The sequence below is a fragment of the Acomys minous genome (assembly GCF_964271855.1).
Source record: "Acomys minous genome assembly, chromosome: 3".
Classification (NCBI taxonomy): Eukaryota; Metazoa; Chordata; class Mammalia; order Rodentia; family Muridae; genus Acomys; species Acomys minous.
In genome coordinates this window covers 9,728,592-9,748,762 of record NC_140485.1, presented here as the reverse complement: position 1 = coordinate 9,748,762, position 20,171 = coordinate 9,728,592, and the positions used below count along the sequence as shown (strand labels likewise).

General features: G+C 40.5%; 1 protein-coding gene across 10 annotated transcripts in view; it reads right to left on the bottom strand.

The window, feature by feature from the left end:
* Nucleotides 1-2,572: 2,572 nt before the first annotated feature.
* TASP1 (taspase 1) overlaps nt 2,573-20,171 on the bottom strand; it is a 218,486-nt gene continuing 200,887 nt past the window's right edge. For all 10 annotated transcript variants that reach the window (XM_084774559.1, XM_084774564.1, XM_084774563.1 and 7 more), the window contains one exon: nt 2,573-3,537. In XM_084774559.1, coding sequence (XP_084630685.1) covers nt 3,445-3,537 — 93 coding nt within the window. In that variant the 3' untranslated portion in view covers nt 2,573-3,444. The remainder of the gene's footprint in view (nt 3,538-20,171) is intronic.

Sequence of the window (20,171 nt, the reverse complement as noted above, 5' to 3'; positions counted from 1 at the left end):
CTGTAAATAGAGACAAGGCAAGCTTTCACGCTTCCCAGAAATATCCTTTGGCACCTAGGTGCCAATATGCATCTCCAGTTGTTTGGGGCATGCCACACAAGCAGTCTAAAGACACAGGCAATGGTCTTTCTGGGATTTCCCATTTAAGGCTGAGCATGCTATGCTGGAGTCTCTTAAGCTCGGCACCTAGGCCAGTTGTGGGTCTTTGTGTAGATCACCATCTATTGCCAACAGAAGGCTTTTCTGTTGAGGGCTAAGCAGTATTAATCTAGGAGGATAAAACAGTCATCAGGAGTCAATTTAATACTTTGCTCACTTAACTGTGCTGTGTTCCTAAAATACACATTTCTAAAATTGAAAAAAAAAAAAACTAGCAGAAAAATTCAAGAACATTGAGATCAAGTCAACTTCATTCCAGAGACAAAGGAATGGGTCAACATTTGGAAACTAATAACTAATCTACTGTATTAACAGACTAAAGGACAGAACACACTTGACCATCTCATCAGCTGCAGAAAAGGTCTTCAACAAAATCCAATGTTCTTTCATACAAAAGTTCTGGACAAAGCAGGAATACAGGGGACATATTCCAACACAATAAAAGCAATTTACAGGACTCCCCAGCCAACATCATCCTAAATAGAGAAAAAGTCAAAGCATTTTCACTAAAATCAGGAACTTGACAGGAAAAACATGTAACAGGGATTGTGAGAAGCCCAGGCAGACACCCTCATATCTATGAACCAAAACTAATCCCCTCTGCTCCTAAAGAGTACTATAAATTTACATTGTGGACTTATTTATGCATATTGCATGTAAGAAGATATCCCAGGTCAAGTTCACATATAAGAAGGAACAAGACCCACAGAGGAGACAAGCACAGATGACAACACCACATGGTCACCACCACTGTCCTGGGTAGCACAGTGCACTACCTGCCTGAGGAAAGTCCATAGTCTGGCTCTCAGTAAGGCCTGGAGATGCCCTACTTTCAAACTCAGAGCAGAGCTTCAGTGATGGCATTAAGGAACCCAGACCAGGCTTTACTGTATTAGGAGATCAGAACATCTATTTCTTGGCTCCAGATAAGATTGGGTATAGGTTACAGCCAAGGTCATCTACATTAAAAGTGGGCTTCTTAAAACACAGTATGAGAGGCTAGGTATCATAAGTGAATTGGAGAATAAAGTTATTTTCTTATCTGCTTCTACCTTTCCTACTGTTGAGCCAGGCGTGGTGGCACACTCCTTTAATCCCAACACCGGAGGGAGGCAGAGGCAGGCAGCTCTCTCTGAGTTGGAGGCCAGCCTGGTCTTCAAAGTGAGTCCAGGATAGCCAAGGCTACACAGGGAAACCCTGACTCAAAATATAACAAAACAAACAGCAAAACTCTCCTACTTTTGTATAATAACAATTTTATGTTTGTTGATATCTTTTGGATTCAGTACCTGAGACTGAATGTGATTTTACAATTAAAGAATTTATAAACACACTCCATTTTTGCCTCCATGATTCTGCATAGTGCCTTCCCTGCTCTAAACTCCACAATATCTCTTACAAAGAAGTATTTAGAATACTGGAGAATAGTCTTAACAGACTGTTCATAGAGGTACGGCATCCTATTTTGCTGACCAGTTTTTAAACTCTTCATAGAAGGAGTCTTAAACAAACTCAGACTTTTAAATATGAATATAGAGTAAGTAGGGAGGAGATGAAAGAAGTGACATTCCTGGTGAAATAGGTCAGATGATTTTCAGACTCCAAATGTCCTGATAGTTTTATGTGATCCAGTCCAGCTCCTAAAAATAGCCCTGACAACAGGTAAGCGGTCTTTGATAGCATTGAAAACCAAAGGCTCCTCAGCAGCCGGTCCGTCTCTTACTAAGTTCTCAACCTTATTAAGAATGAGAAACAGGTACTATGGCACCAACCTGTCTGCGAGAGCACAGCAGGGCAAATGTAATTGCCTGCATAAGGAATATAAACCAGCAACTCTCAAATCATTCATATTTACACCCTCTTCATTTTGGTTGTCTTTCCTTTATAATTTAGCCATACATCCATGTCAAGTATATAATTTCATCTGAGGCTTTATCAGTTACCGCCCAGAGCCATGATTATATGTTGCAGGGAAACTTCCTCCCCCTGAGCGAGTCTATCTTTAGTATCTTCTTGATAACCACTTCTTACTTAAAAAAAAAAATTAAAAGGAAAGTCTGGGTTTTCTTATGTGGCTCCAGAATCCCTAAATATAACATTTAGGAGCAATCTATCAACCACCACACTGAGCTTTCAGCTGGCACTACAACTTTTCAAAGCAAAGCGCTCCTGCTCCTTCCCTTTGTTATTTTTATCAAGTTGCAATGGAAATTGTAGGTGTTTTTATAGTGAGACTTCAATCACCGTAAGCTTTGCCTTCCATTCTGCTAGTGTTGGCTGTAGCTGCATGAAGCTAGCTAGCAAGAGGAGCAATGATATAATTCTGGAAGAAGTTTTCTGTAACGAAAATAAAACACAGGCCACCAGTCTAGGGTTCAAAAGATAAGTCTGAAGCAAGCACTCATACACTATACCCAGTAATATGCTTCTTTTATTTTGTACCTTTATCTTAAAAATATATTTAAACAAGAAACAAAGATAATATTGAATTTTCCCATAAACTTTGTTTTCTTATTTACAGTGTTACATTGTAAATAACATTCCATTATACACAAATTAAAACTGTGCATTACTGAACACTCTCTTTACATATTCTTTTATAATATAGTACACACGGCACAAAGCTATGCAATACTTAAGCTTCAAATAGCTCAGGGAAGAAGTACAAACATTATCAATAAGACTATTACTTTAAAAGGTTCTGACTTTAATTCTCTGCTAGACTGTTTCACTGAAACCATTCTTTATTCAAGGAAAAATGCCCTGTATGAGGGATAAGAACAGTTTAAGTTACCACACCATCCACTTAAACTGACACAATATTACTGATTACAGTTATTAAATAGACCACAATCAAGGTCAAGTCATTTAAACAAGCAGATTCACTGTTCAGTTCAGACACATTGTATCAACCATAGTTGGTACCTCTTTATGAAATAAAAATTCTACAACTTTAGGTTTTACTTGTAAACAGTTAAAGCACACATTTTGTAAAGATTTGATCATTCTTGTTTCTAGGTTACATTTGAGATCCTACCCCACCAGGGAGAAGCAAGCACACACACACACTGCATACCAATACACACCCACACATGCCCCCACTCACCCATCAAAGACTCGAGTGTCAACCAGCACTAAGTATAGCAGCACTTGTGTCCCAAGCAGTGCCCGAGGTTGCAATAAGAATTACAAAACAAGGAAGATAAAACACCCAACTTCAATTAAATAGCCCAAAGCTCAGGTTCTGCAATGCTTCTCATTCGATACTTCATGTTCAGCCTGGAGTCAGTTCACAGGGCTCTCCAGGCGGCAAACTCCACCTTCGATTGCAACTGACTGTCCTGCCACAGCACCAGGAGGAAGTCTGGAAATGTGAGTCTGCAGAGAAAGAGAAAGGGAGCATCAGAGGCACTAGCAGAGTCCCCACAGTTGACTAATGTGAAGCCATCCAAGAACATCATATCTTTGCTTTTGAGAGTCCTCTGGCTTCGGTGGAGGAGACATTTAGGAGTGACAGGCCTTGTACGCTTAAATTGCTCAAGGATGTTCACTAGGCATCACTGTATGTGAGCGCAGAACCAGTTTGTAGGGATGCAGAGGTGGTAGAGACATCAACACCTCAATAGCAAGCACAGAACAGTTTGGATTTCACAGGAGTGGCTCTGACGACAACTACACAGAGCACATTCTGGCTGCTTAAAACAGGTCAATTGCATACATCTTGTCCTCAAAATTATCAAAAAACTGAGAATAGTGATTTTCAATGGTCATACTTAATGTTTTCAGTGACTAAAGTAGCCTACAAAACCTTACATAATTAAAAGTAAATAAGAAAATATCTTTTGGATATATACTCAGGAATGGTTATGGCTGGGTCTTGAGGTAATACTGTTCCCAGTTTTCTGAAAAAGCACCAAACTGATTTCCAAAGTGCTTGTACAAGTTTGCACTCCCACCAGCAATACTAGAGTGTTCCCCTTTCTCCACATCCTCTCCAGCATGTGTTGTCACCTGATCTTAACCAGTCTGACAGTTCCAAGACGGAATTTCAGGGTCATTTTGATTTGCATTTCCTTGATGACTAAGGACATTGAGCATTTCTTTAAGTGTTTCTCAGCTATTTCAGAATTCTCTGTTTAGTTCTGTGGGTTCAGAGGGGTTTGCTGAGATTGAAGTGTCACCAAGGACCTCGCATGGACTTGACCTAGGCCCCCTACAGAGATGTACCAGATGGGCAGCTGCAGCTTCACGTTGGGTCCTCTAGTACAGGGAGCTGGGATTTCTCTGACATGGACTCTGTTGCCAGCTTTTTGATCACTTCCCCCTGGTGGGACTGCCCTGCCAGGCCCCAGGGGAGGAGGAAGCGGTCAGTCCTGATGTAACCTGAGGAGCTGGATGGATTGGAAGTGGGGCTCTGCTTTTCTGAGAAATGGGGGAGGGGAAGGGGAGTGAGGGGCGGGGGAGGGGGCTGGAAGGTGAGGAGGGATGGGGCTATGACCAGGATGCAAAGTAAATAAACAAATTATTTTTTTTTAAAAGCAGAAAAACTCAACTTGTTCAAAAATATTATAAAGAAACAACACAAATTGACAAAATTTGACTTCTATACTTACCACCGAGTTACAACACTCAAGAAAGTGAAAGAATAAACTGATGGCAAGAAAAACACCATATACAAAAGCACAAAAACATACGCATGTTTTAAATAAATTATCAAAAGAAAAGAAAACATCACAAAATAATAGTGAAAACACAGTAAGGTAAAAATGAGACACAACATTGAGGCTAAGGAAATCTGTCTTAGCCAGGCTGCTGTAGAGCTGCATGAGCTCCTTGTGACCTAGATTGCTAGGGGGTTGTGAGCTGTACAGGACCACAGCCTGTCAATTGTTCAGGTGAGAACATCTATTCTTGGCACTAAAGCTGGGTGGCATTTCTCCTGGGGACTATTATAACTAGGCCACTGACTGAAAAGGCTAAGAGAAGACATCTGTGTGCCATACAGTAAGGATGTGTGGGCTGAGTGCTGCAACACCATGTAAAGAAAGCTGGGATCCAAGAAAGACAGTAAGTGATGATCAGCAGGGGTTGGGAAAACTTAAGCAGGAATTCTTCTCTGGCGTGATCTGGATGTCAAGAGTTTCTAGGAAGAACACGGGGACAGCATAATCTTCAGTTATTACTCTCTAGTTCTTTCTCAAAATAAGCTTTTCCTAAGGACTGAACCAAAGTGGGTTGAAGGCCATAGGATGAGGTGTTAGCTGAAACTGGTGAGTTGGCCAAGCCTAGAGCTGACATGCTTCCATGAAACAAAACATGAAGAAAGCACCTGTTCTAGATGAAAAGCAAGCTTGTCCACCTTGTGAAGGTGGACATCTTACTCTCATTAAGTCCAATGAGAAGAGCTGAGATAAAAGCAACAACCCTGGGAGTTCTAGACAATGAGAAATGTTCTTTGCCTGCTTTGTTTTTGTGTGTCCAAGTCAGGAGGCAGCCTGCCCTGTAGAGGAGTGAGGCAAGTTTGCTCTGGAATTGCAGCTGGGTAAGGAAGGTTTTTTAGATGCAGTAATCCCTGACATCACTTCAGACCACTGGGAGCCATGTCCCAGAATCTGGCATTAGCATATATAAAAGCCAAGTTTTGTTTTATCATATGAATATATCATACACAGGATAAGCTGTTTATAATCCTAGGATCTGGGAGGTTAAGGCAAGAAAAGCAATGTTAGATGCTAGCCTTGGCTACAAAACAAACAAGCAAACATACACATGTGTTGTAAAACCCTAGGTACAGACCACAGCAACTAAAACTATAAAACTTAACTAAAAATCAATAGGATCTGTGGAGGCCAGACAGCGGTGCCAAGTGTCTCCCTCTAGCTCTCTTAAGCACCTCATGTTTTGAGGCAGTGACTTTCACTGAACCTGGAACTAAAAGCCTGGGCAGATTATCAGGCCAACAGGCCTCAAGCATCCCCTCCCTCCCTAACCCCCTCTCCAGAGCTGGGATAAGCTGTCACAGCTAGATTCTTACAGAGCTGGGTATTCCTGTTCTCCACGCTCCTGTTCATGTGGCAAGCACTCTGCCGATAAAGCCACTTCCCAGCCCACAGCAGAAAACTTTCTACGGCAGATCTTTAGGGACTGTGTAAAACTTGTGTGTTTCTACAAGCATTGGGAATTTCACAAGGTAAATTCCACCTATTTAACATGAGCTTTTACTGTAATTTAGAACTAATGGTAGTGTAACAGGCACACTCACTGGGGCTGCTATATTATATAGTGAGTGTTCTCTAGTGTCCTGCCTCTTTGTCAAGGAAGAACTTCCTTAGTCTAGTTACCAACTCAACCAAGCACCTCCCCAGTCTCTGCAGCAGCCATCTTGCATTTCTCATCTCTAGTAACTCTTGATTTTGACTGTTTTTCAGTTTTATTGATGTTTAACTGAAAGTCAGCTGGAGACAGAAGTTGTCTTATGTCTACTTCAGGATTCCCTATACCTGTTCCAAAGCCAGACAAGGAAGCAGCTTGCAGTTACACTCACTGGCTAGGTGAGTGGAATACAACTTCTATGGCTGTTAGTGTATAGAGAGGACCTCAGGTGTGTGACCTGGTGTGACTCACCTGGTTAGTTAAGAACTCAATCATCTACTTCCCACAGCAACAACTCTTTTTAGGTTAAAAAAAAATGGACTAAATTTTTCCAATTGGGAAAACAGAGAAAGTTATTGAAATCTGACTAGAGATTGAACTTGAGATTTCTCAGGTACAAACAGTTTCCCTGCAGTGGAATCCAGTGACTGTACAGCTGCTATGATTCAGCAAATGCCCTGAGCCGCAGACAGAGCCTTGCTTTTAAGGAGCCTGAAGAACTGCTATTTGTAAATCGGGCTGATTGACTGTTCAAAGTCAATACTTTCAGGATTATAGCTCCTTAAAAGTCCAAATACGTTCAGCACCATGATTCCAAAGTGATATTTTAAAGAAAAAACTTAATTACTTGATATCGAATCTAAAGAGAACTTGATTACTTCCTATCACTCAACCATTTTTTAAATCCTTTAAGAACACCTTGGTGCCTGCTCTTTTGTAGTTTCTAGGAAAGCTACAAACACATCATTTAATTTTAAACACAAGGTTTAATTTTAAATGTCACAAAGCCTTTATTTAGTCATTATATTTTCATCCTCTGCCTCTCCACACACAGCTATGTTTCTACTTTTAGACTTGAGATCCTCCACAACAGTCAGAGGGCAACATTAAGTCATTACCCTACTCTGGTCCAGTTAGAAAACTTACCTAGCCAGACACAATAAAAACAATCCCTCAGGAATACTTTCTAACTGGTCTCACAATTCTGGGACTTGGTCTTCAGTATGTTATGTAAATGAAATAATCATGGTACTGAAGTTGTGGACTCTCAATAAAAATGAAAGTTGATATATTTTCCAAGATTGATAGGCATTAGCAGCCAAAGTCATGGTCAAGTAGAGTCTGTATACTCTTTTACTTTTTGTGAAATTTTAATGAACTCAACAGCAGGAGAAATTTGAAAACACTAAGACAAACTTGTTTGCATGTGTGCTTTCCTTCTGGAAAGCGGGACTCTAACTTGTTAAGATGTGGGTAGCCAACAAGCTCACTTTTTCATTACCGTGTCCTTTTGCCTTCCATTTTGTCACGTCTTCTTAAATCTGCTGTATTTTTAAATTGTTGAGACCTAGGACTTCTATTTTTTTCATATAATGATAGTGCCCCATGAGCTTCCAAACAGAACCTGGAATAATATGTATGTTTATAGAATAACAACTTATTTAAACACAAGTTAAGCTTTTCTTCTGTGTTTTCCACTCTGCTACTTGGGCAACATGAATTTGGTTTGAAGAGACTATACTATGCATCTTTAACATAGTCAAGGTTTTAAAATAAGAATAAGTACTGTTAGTGTGGGTGGGGTGGCGCACTTCTGTAATCCCAGCACTTGGGAAGGCAGAGGCAGGAGGATCTCTATGAGTTCAAGGCCAGCCTGGTCTACAAAGTGAGTCCAGGACAGCCAAGGCTACTCAGAGAAACTGTCTTGAAAAACAAACAAATAAACAAACAAACAGTACTGTTGGTGTGGGAGGGTGAGTCACAGCACAAAGATGGAGGTCAGGGTCAAGTTCTGTGCTCATCCTCCTCTTCCGCCCTAGCCTGGGCTCTAGGGAGTGAACAAAGGCTGCCAGTCTTGTGTGACATGCCTCCAGGTCCAACACAGTTGATTCACTCTTGACCCAGTAGCAGTCCCTCTTGGTATTCTCGTGCTGCCATAAACATGATAAACATTTAAAAGCAACTGCAGAAGAAGGAAGGGCTTGGGGAAGTCGTGTCTGGCTGGCTTCTGTTAGCAGGCCTCTATTGTGGGCTTTCTTTTTTTCCCTTCTGTCTCTTAATGAATTGAATAAAGAGACACTACCACCCTCCCCCCCCCCAACTGGTTTCCCAGAAGTTCCTGCCCATCACTTTCAAGAGCTGTCTTTCAAGGAGACATGACTGTGAATAAGTATATTTTGAGCATTCTTTGTGTGCTGCATTAAACCTCAGAATGTAGTTAACTAAAAATAGTTCGGACATCAGACCTCATCATGAAAGCAGATGTACTCTACTAGCTGACAACTGCACATGAACCTACTTAATACAGTCTAAAATGGTGTATATATCTTATAGAATAAAAACCCATGATGTGTATGTTGAAGATGAAGGCATTTCCTTGTTGACTCTGAACCTATGTGATAGACACTAAAGAATGGAAAATGAAGACTGCATGATGATCTCTACAGCACTTGGGTGTTCTTATTCTTCTATTTTGTCTGCATGTATGCCTATGCATCATGTCTATGCCTGATGCTCACAGAAGCCAGAGAGAGCACTGGATCCCTTAACACTGGAGTTTTAGATGGCCATGAGCTGCCATGTGCATGCTGGGAATTGAACCTGGGTCCTCTGGAAGAAGTTCTTAACCACTGAGTCATCTCTCTAGTCCCAGAACCCCATGTTTAACACCCTATGATCCTAACTTCATTTAGCTTTTATTTATCCTGTCAACGAATAAAAAAATTTTTTATTATTGTCTTTGTTGTTGCTATGGTTTTGCGAGACAGGGTTCCTCTGTGTAGCCTTGGCTGGCTCTCTTGGACTCACTTTGTAAACCAGGCTGGTCTCGAATTCAGAGGGATCCACCTGCCTCTGCCACCTAGGGTGCATGCACCACTGTGCACAACTTTATCATTGTCTTAAACAAAAAGTAAAAAATAAAAATACACCAGAGCAACCTGAAGACATTATTATTCCTAAGCGTACCCTAACAAATCAGAAATACCAACAAGATGAGGAATTAATGCCATATGTTAGTCATTTCACTGCATGTCCTCCATACCTCATTTTCCACATGCAAAATACCCACAGCATAAAGGATGCATTGGCAAATGTGGACAAAACACAAAGAGAACATTATGGTAAATTTCATTGTTAGCCCTGAAACAAGGCAACAGAAAGCGTAAAGAGTCCTATTGTTCTCACATATAAAATCATGTCCACAGAACCTTAAAATAAGATGAAAATGCTGCCTGATGAAAACAGCATGCTCCCCCAGTCCTACAGCTGCTCTGGTCTCTTCTCCCTCCATGCCTTCTGGCACCACGCTTAGATTAGAGGCAACATCACACAGGAATTCCTTCCCAGTTTTCACGTGAAAGTCCTGTGAGGCAGCCCACAAAATGTGGCAAACTCTACAGTAAACTATTATCCTGCCACTCACATGGAAACTGATCATGAATACTCCCTTTGTTAAAGGTGATATAAAAAAAATCTCCACCATTTAGTAAATATTTACTCTGTACTCTTAATAGGGGACAGAAGAATGAAGCACACTTGGACCTTGCTCTACTGCAATTTATTTTTATAGGATGTTGAAGCCAGTACCTTGTGAAACCTTACTAGAAATAAGAGATCCCCATAATTATATAATATTGTAGTGTCCAGAGTGCTTCTGGTCAATGAAATCTTTAAAATACCATTACTAGTAAAAAAAAATGTGTGCTGGACATATTTTGAGAGAGAGAGAGAGAGAGAGAGAGAGAGAGAGAGAGAGAGAGAGAGAGAGAGACAGACAGACAGACAGACAGACAGACAGACAGAAGAGAAAAGAGCAAGACAGAATAGTACTGTGGTTTGCTTATGGTCAGAGAGGAAGTGGAAAAATTGAGACATGAATAAATGTGTCTGGACTCCAAATTTAGGTCTTTCTACCCCCACAATGGCCTAGTCCAAAGGACTCTAAATCCTGCCCTGCTAGAGACACACCTTTCACTGCAGTGGCATATGCTGAAAAGTTTTTCCCAGTGAAATACAGCTTGCTTAGAACAACCACAGCCATATTTACCTAAGCTTAGAATGACTGAGACTCAGAGAACTGAGTAAGAGCCACGGCTGACATCCAACATTCTTATAGGTTTAAAAAAAAAAGTTTTATTTTTGTTTTTTTAAAACTGACTCAACATTATTCAGACTCCTTTCTGATTTTGACATACATTAGGATGTTCTTATGTTATTTAAAGCAAATTTTCAGTCCCATATGCCTAAATCTACATGTTTTGTATCAATGAAATCTCTTTGATTCATATTATAGATTATTTTATTAACCTTGCTAAGAACTACCTTAATATCACAATTTGTTCTGGAAGTCTGTTTTCCTTTCTCCTTAGGAAATAACACTCAAGAAGTAATCTCAAGACCTATCGCCACCCGCAGCATCAGTGTCAGACGCTTGCGGTCTACCCTGGGACATGGACTTGAATGCCATCAAGGAATAAAGTGGTTCCTGCCTCCGGCAGGGCGGACAGGAGATGGCCAGTGGGTCTATAGTACAGGCTACGTAGAGATTTACATCTGATGTCACATTAATGGTAAGTACTAAGATCCTGAGAGCTTTTAGGGTGTTTATTGTGATTAATATTTGTATTACATGTATTTATCTAGTGTGTGTGTGTGTGTGTGGATGCTTGTGAGTGCTCCTGCACGTGTGATGTGGATGTGGAGGTCAGAGCACAAGTTTCATGACTTGGTTCTCTCCTCTCACCATGTGAGTGCTTAGGAATCAGACTCAGGGCAACAGAGCTTGGTGGCAAGTGCTGAGCCTTCTCACTGGCTCTTTGTTCTCATTTTTAAAATACTCTTTAATCTTTTCCCCAAATATTTAAAGAAGAACAAATTTTAAAAGAAACATTAAATTTAAAAAAACAGTATATATAAATATTCTACAGAATCACAGCTGGGCACAAACAAGTCAAAGTCGGGTGGTAAGTTAGTGAGTACTGAGGATGGAGTAGCAGAGCATATCTCTGCCATTCCAGGGCTCGCTCTCAGGATCAGGCCCGGACACCCTCCGGGGTGACTTTAATGTTCACTGTGGCCATAAAAATCATAATTTACTACTCTAGTGTATGTCATCCGAGGTGTGACTATGTCCTTCTTCTATTGCTAAGTTTAGCTGGGGGTGAGCTCAAATACCCACAGCAGGACTGAGTGGAGGTGACCTCTTCTCTGTGAACCTAACTCTTCTCTGTCTTCTGGCCCTGGCGACAGCGTCTCAGAGCCCTTTGCTAGCTCTTCGTCTCCCCAGGGTATGAATAGGAAAGGTGTAGGGCTCGGGCTTCATTCTTCCTGTTTGCATTCTCTCTCTTGGTGATCTTACCCAGTGTTTCTTCTCCTTTTAAAGCTGAAATTCACAAATGCACACCTGTAGTTTAATTGTCTATAATAACTACGTGGCTCAAGGTGTGAACTCTGGAGTCCAGAGCCTGTGGTCTAGATCTTGGCTGCACCTTTCTGCATCTGAGACCTTAGTATGGGATTTGGCATCTCAGACACATCTCCTGGGAGTGAGAGTACAGGAAAGCCCACCCTATAGGTTAAGGCACAGCTACCCCCAGCCCTTGCATAGATACTGGCAATTCCTCTTGTGTTTATAAAGGGGAAGCTCTGGCTCATCTTTTCCACAGCAAAGGTTTCAGCTTTAACTACCCCTTTCAATAACCTTTGTGGGGAGGCCTTGACATACTGAGGATTTCTAGTAGGTGAAAATTCAAAATCCCAGTTATGGCCTTCGGTGTGGTAAAGCTGACTTCCGCTGGATCCCAGCAGATACTCTGAAAAAGGAACATGGCAAATATCAAGGAAAGCCTTCAAATTTGCTACTCCGTTTTCCTCTACTCTTCTTAGCAAAAATCTCAACAAAACAAAACAAACAAAAATTAAAGAGCTTCCTCCCAGTCTGTCAAAGCTAGCCACTGCAACACATCTCTGACATTAGCTATCTGAATCTAAGATAAAATGCATTTTGTCATCTTTGATGGTGAAAATGTTACAAATAATATTCTTCCCCAAACATGGCTTCATTACTTAAAATATGAATTGCTAAATCTAGGAACTTGCTACCAAAAGTCATCACCGCACAGAGTAAGGCCACCAAGCCGTCTGACCATTAGCTTATGCAAAGCTGTAGGAATTTCTGATGTTTATTCAGGGTCTATACAAAATACTCTTGCCAATGTCTTTCTTTTTTGTTCTTAAGACATGAACCATAAACATTTTTAAAGGAACAGTATGGTCAGCAGGTTTAATCTCAAATTTAATATTTCTAAGAATCATCAACATAAGAAATTAAAGAACTACTATATTGTGTTTTTTAAAGAGGATATTTAAAAGTGATATTATTTTCAGGCTAAGTAAAAGGTGTTTTGAAGTTCTCTGAGCATCGTAACAATTAAGTGTTAATCTTCATTCTGAATTGGTTTTCTTTTATCCCTTCAACACTGTAGCAAACAGTACAGTGCAAACATATACAGCATAGTGACAGCTCCAGAGCATAATGTAAATTGTGAGTAACCTCCACTTATTACACCCAGTAATATTTGAAAGGAATGTAAATAAAAAGAAGAGCTCAACCATGTCCAAATGCCTGAGCCAGTCAATATGAAAAAGTCCACTCTTTAATTTATAGCATTGCCTTACAAGTGGCACATAAGAGTATTTGGATACCATAAAGGAATTTTAATCACTAGAACTAAACAGAATGGACACTCTTACTTCAGATTTTTAAAGCAGACAGAAAATGTATTTTCTTACAGCTTCACTGAAATTTCATGGGATGAAACCACCATCCTTTGTAGACTATCATGGACTAAAATACTGTTTTACACACAAGTACCATGGGTACCTACACATGATGAATCTACGAGCACAACAAATATTCACTGATTGAACATCTTATTCTTCATGTTGTCAGTTTTTTAAAAGTCTCCTTGTAGTGGTATGCACTCATTGTACACAGTGTTTGGTTTCTTAAGGAGAACTTCTTTCAAATACATCATGCACTCTGTGCTCACTCCACTCCAGTTCCTTCCCCTTGCTCCTTCTTCCTCCACCGCCTTCCTAGTAACGCTCCTTCATTCAGACACAAACTATTTTTAAATGACCAATACTAGAATTAAAATGTATTCTATCCATTCCCCTGCTTGCTTCCCAGTCACCATATTCACCAGCAAGCCCCAGAACCACAATGGCGCCCAGCTGGAACCTATCGCTGCTTACCTATTAGACAACAAACACATCCTGCACTCTGACTAGGAACAGCACTCGGAGTCCAGGCGGAACGCAGCAGCAGCACCATGTGCAGCATCAGGACCCCAGGGCTTGCTATCCAAGGACCAGCAGCAGAGCCTGATGGACCCTCTACAGCCCTCCGAAGATTAGCGGAGCGAGCTTCATCTTCTAAGCCTACAGCTGCCTACATCTTGGAAGTTACATCTATCCCTAGCAGAGCTCAGACCACTGCTCATACCCCACTCACTTACCAACAGCAAGTGGCTTCAAGACTGCGAACCAAGCACCAGTCAGCCAGATCACTAACTGGGGTAAGAGCAAATAAGAGTCTAAACAACCACTCAACAGGAAAAGACCAGATAACAAGCAAAAATTATTATCAAAACCTAATTCCAGGTACCAATGTCCCAGCACAAAACCACAAACATGAATAACCAAGACACTACATCTCCTATAGAAATGAGCACCCGTTGTATCATTCTCTGTGAAATGCAACTTAGCTAATGCAAAGAACAAAGATTTTTAAAAGGCAATTATAATATGTTCCAGGAACTCAAAATAGGACATGAACAAATTCCTGAATGAGGATTATGAACATATAAACAATTCAATGAGATAATGAAAATAATTCAAGATATATAAGTGGAATTAAGTCATGAAATAAAACTTCTGAAGAGACAAAAGGAAATCAAACTCACCCTAGGGGGGAAAATTAAGAGTAAAATTTCGTGGTTGAGTCAAGTAGAACAGAGAATATCATGTCTCTAGGACAAGGTGGAGGAAATAGATCATTCAAGCAAAGAAAACATTAAATCTAAAAAAATCCCAGGAACAAGACAAGGAAGAAATCTGGGACACTTAAAACAACAACAACAACAACAACAACAACAAAAAACACACCTATAGTACATAGAGAAAGAAAAAAAATTAAATCAAAGGTACAAAAATATTTTCAGCAACATCATGAAGAAAAATATGTCTAAATCTAGGGAAAGGAGTGTCCATTAAAATCCAAGAGGCAAAGGGAATACCACCTAGACAGGACCAAAGGAGACTCCCCACATCACATACCAATCAAAACACAGAGAAGATTGAAAGCAGCAAGACAGAGACACCGGGTCACTGACTTCTCAAAGCAAACCCTGTAGGCCAGAGGGCCTGCTCATGTTCTTCTAGTTCTAAAGGACCACAGATGCCAATGCAAACTACTACAGCTGCAACCTGCCAGCTCTCTCAAGGAGACAGGAGCACTTTCTATGGTAAAAAACAAAACCAACAATAACAAAATCCCACTGAAGAAACTGATGCATACAAAACCAGCTCTACAGAAGATACTGAAAGAAATGTTCATTTGGTCTGAAACAAAATGTTTTGTTTTATTTTCTTAAAGCAGAAAATTTAAAGTTGGTTAAGTAGGAAGGTAAAGGAAGAAAGGGTAAATATAGAAGGAGTTGGGGTGAATATAATAGATGCATTGCATGAAATTCTCTAAGGATTAATAAAATATTAATTAAATGTGTATTCTACGTAATAGATTTGATTTTAAGCTCAAAATCTACAATCAAGGTCACTCTTAAATGTCTTTGAAACAGGACAGGTGTAAGAATTTCAAAAGCACCCAGGCCTACCAACTAGTTACTGATGCATACAAAGCCAGAATCAATATCATCAAATCTGTTCTTACAGGATGAAACAGCAGAAGAAAAAAGAATTACAACTCGTATATTATATAAAATTTAAAATGTGTACGTCTATGATTTTTTATGTAAAACTCAGTATTCTATGTTTTCTTCAAGGAATTAAAAATCTAATTTGGCGACAGCCTATGGACTGGGAAAAGATCTTCACCAATCCCACATCCAACAGAGGGCTAATATCCAATATATATAAAGAACTCAAGAAAATAAATACCCACAAACCAAATAACCCAATTAAAATTGGAATACAGAGCCAAACAGAGAATTCTCAACAGAAGAATATTGAATGGCCAAGGTGCACTTAAAGAAATGCTCAACATTCTTAGTCATCAGGGAATGCAAATCAAGACAATTCTGAGATTCCATCTTACACCTATCAGAATGGCTAAGATCAAAAGCTCAAGTGACAGCACTTGAGAAAGGGGAACACTTCTCCATTGCTGGTGGGAGTGCAAACTTGTACAACCACTTTGGAAATCAACCTGGCGCTTTTTCAGAAAATTGGGGACAGCTCTACCTCAAGGCCCAGCTATACCATTCCTGGGCATATAACCAAAAGATGCTCCACCATAAAACAAGGACACTTGCTCAACTATGTTCATAGCAACTTTATTCGTAATAGCCAGAAACTGGAAACAACTCAGATGTCCCTCAGCAGAAGAATGGATAAAGAAACTGTGGTACATCTAAACAATGGAATACTAGTCCATTATTTTTAAAAAATGAAATTTGCAGGCAAATGGATGGAGATGCAAAAGATCAACCTGAGTGAGCTAACCCAGACCCAGAAGGACACTCATGGTACACACTCACTTGTAAGTGGATAATACAAGATAACCACATTACAATCCACAGACCTAAAAAAGCTAAGTAACAAGGAGGACCCTAGGGAGCATGCTTAATTCTCATTCAGAAGGGCAACAGAATACATGCTATAAGAGGGTGAACAGGACAGGAGCGTGCCATAGATGTGCTCTGAAAGACTCCACCAGGCAGGGGATAGTAACAGAAGCTGAGTATCACAGTGAAACTCTAGGCAGAGCACAGAGAATCTCTGGAAGAGTGAGGGGATAGAAGGACCCAGAGGGGACAGGAGCTCCACAAGAAGACAGAGACAACAAATCTGGGCCTGGGGGGTCCTGTGGAGACTGATGCACAAAACAAGAACCATGCATGGAGAGGACCTACGCCCCCAGTTCAGATGTACCCGATAGGCACCTCAGCCTCCAAGTGGGTCCCCTAAGGCGAGGAGGAGCTGTCTCTGCCATGGACTCTGTTGCCTGCTCTTTGATCACTTCTCCCTGGTGGGGTGCCTTACCCTGCCAGAGAGGAAAAGGATGCAGGCAGTCCCAATGAGACTTCATAGGCTGGGATCAGTAGGTAGGCCAAGAGGGCTCCCCCTCTCTGAGGACTAGGAAAGGGGCATAGGGAGGGCAGGCCCAGGAGCAGACAAGGGAGGGGACCATAATCAGGATATAAAGTGAATACATTTTTAATTTTTTTAAATTAAAAAAAATCTGATTTGGTTATAATCTAGCTCTCAATCTAAAAATCTAGACCAGTGATTGTCAACCTGTCTAATGCTATGATCATTTAATATAGTTCCCTCATGTTGTGGTGACCTCAACCATAAAGTAGTTGTCATTACTACTTCATAACTGTCATTTTGCTACTGTTATGAATCATAATGTAAATATCTGTGTTTTCCAGTAGTCTTAGGTGACCACTACGAAAGGTTCTTTCTATCCTGGGAGGGGCTGTGACCCACAGTTCGGGAACTACTGCTCTAGATGTTAACAGGAAGAAAGAACAACAAAATCAAAATCTCGTGTCTGCAATGCCATCCTTACATGAAATTCTATGTCTAAGTCCAACACAGGCTCACTGATAAGAGGTAGCTATGCCTGCTGTACAGCCACTAGAGTATCCACATGTCATTGCATGCAAGAGTCCATTCTTCTCACTTACTTAACAGCAGGGGGTAATAAATTTGTTACAACATGGAGAGAGCGCGCGCGCGCGCACACACACGCGCGCACACACACACACACACACACACACACACACACACACACACACACACACACACAATACACAAATCAATGAGGAGGGTTGTGTAGTCCTGAATGTTTGCAATTACAGAAACCAATACCTTATTTCAAGTTAGAAAGTTAACGAAAATAAGCATGACAAAGATTATAGCTTTTTAGTCATGAAAACACAACACAAAACATCATTTGTCTATTGTTTAATAAATAAAAGAAACGATTATGTAATCTCTATATTCCTGTCGTGTGATTTAAGATTCATCTCAGAAAAAAAAAGAAAAAAATTTCATCTCAGATAGGGCACAGGCCAGCCAATGGAACTATTTCCCGCAATGAAGCTTAGCGAACTGGTGATGTTACTGGGGTTACCTAGCACAAGAGGTGTCTTACAAATGACAGATGACCCAACATCTGCTTCATCACTAGGAAGCACCATGAGAACTCAAAAGATCTGCATCCCAGAAACTACCTGCGTAGCTTTTTATAAGTGTGGAAAGGATCCCTATGAATTTTGGTTTCAGAAGCTTCCTGAGCCTTGTATGTTTCCATGTAATTTACTTCCTGAATCTTACACACCTTCCTCCTCCCTCCAGCAAGGACATTTTCAGTTCAGAGCAAACAGTTATAGAATACTCCCTCATGTGAATAATAAGGTTAATGCTGTGTCTCTAAGTTTAAGTAGTAGCCACAGATATAAGTATGTCACAGATATACCATATGCCAAGATGATAATGGGGTTTACGTGAACAAGTGTTTCATATTTCAAAGATTTATGCTCTTGCCAACAGAGTGAATTCTCCTTTTGTGGTTATTCTACTTAACTGCTTTAGAGAAATTTCAGATGAACTATTTGGAGATTAGGCAAAAATGAAATTACTAATTAGGCAATATTAGCACCTTTAGTACTACCTTTAGACATTACCTTTAGAAGTTAATTTGAGGCAGAGGAAAGCTATGCTTATATTTCACGTTCTGAATTTTGCAATCTTTTATTTATTTAAAGTAGTTTCTAAACAGAGCAATGGGGCCTGGGAGTCTGAAGATCATATGGAAAAAAACACATTTTCCTATATTTGAAAATCTGAGCAAATTTAAAAGACACAAGAAAAATCACTGAATAGCCAGCCACCTTTCCTTGTGGTCTTCAAGCACATTTGAAAAATGCAGTGCTCTGGAGTGCTTTCTTAGTGCATACCTTTGGGAGAGCCTAGCCTACCACCTTGAGATGGCTTCAGAGGTTGGGTACTGTTAATATTGTGTCATTAAGGTAACGCTAAGTCTCACTTATAATTAAGTAGCTCTTGGTATGGTAAAATAAATAAACACAATTAACACTCATATAATTCCATAAATCAATTTGCTGACTACTGACACCAGCCACTCTCGTGGGCCCACAGCCTCTTTTTAAGAGACACTCACTCAGCACAGCCCATAGAGGCTTCTCCAGCCAATGTAGGCAGAGCCCAGGAAGACTGTCTGCTGTAGTCACCAAGAGAAATTCAATCACAGCAAGTAAGAAATATTTTCCCCTACATTTCTTCAACCTTATTTAATTAGGTGACCTTAACAGAAAAATCACAGGCAGATCTCTTTTTCTTACTATGCATGCTGTGGTGTGCATCTGATGGTCAGAAGATAACTTGCAGGAGCGGTTTTCTTCTTTTATCAGGTGGTTTCCAGGAACTGAACTCATGTCATCAGGCTTGGTAGCAAGCACCTTTACCTACTGGCTTTCAGAATCATCCATTAAAAAAAGACAACGACAACAGAAACAAACAAAAAGGCCAGCCAGGACACTGCCCATTTGGTCTATGGCTTACCATTGCCCTAGCATCTAGTCAGACAGGTTTCTGAGAGGACCAATCGCCCGTGCACTAGTCTCAACTATGGGGTGAGGTATGGGTAGCTATCATTGTTGCTATAAGCATGTTTTTTTCTTTCCTTGTTCTGAAATCCCTGAATTTACCTGTTGACTCAGTTATGCATACAACATTTTTAAAGGTCAATTTACTGTCCCTACCAGATAAAAATTCAAGAAGCAAAACTAATGACCATCAAAGCAAATGAAGCCAGGGGCTGCAACGTGATGGTTTTAAATGGTTCTCCAACCTCTATCATGATCACCACTGCACTCCATCATAGGTAATGTCACACCTATTACATATGTTACACTTACACTTTTTACCTACTTCCCACAGTGCTGTCAAAACATCATAAGTATCCAATCATTAAAAATAAGGAATTGCAAAGCAGGGCAACATAGCTATAACATCCTTGATATTGGTGAACTGTCATGTGCTGTTTAACACTGCTCTGAAAGCAGTGTGGGGCCTCCTGCTTCAGACCAAGCTGGCTTATGTTGAGTGTCCTCTAAAACCCTTGTAGTGAGTCAGGTTGGTTTCCTGTCTGTGTCATAGGGAGTGGAAAAATAACAAACTGTTTATATTAAAAACACTGCCCCTTTGAGAACAGCTAGAAGGTAGAAGTTCCAACAGGGACTACTACTGTTCATCCCATGATGCAAAAATGCACATACTAGGAAAGTGAAGGCTGAAGCTCATGCAGAAGTCTGCCCTGCTCTGCCCTGTCTGGTCTCCCAAGCGGAAACTCCAGTATTACACTGTTT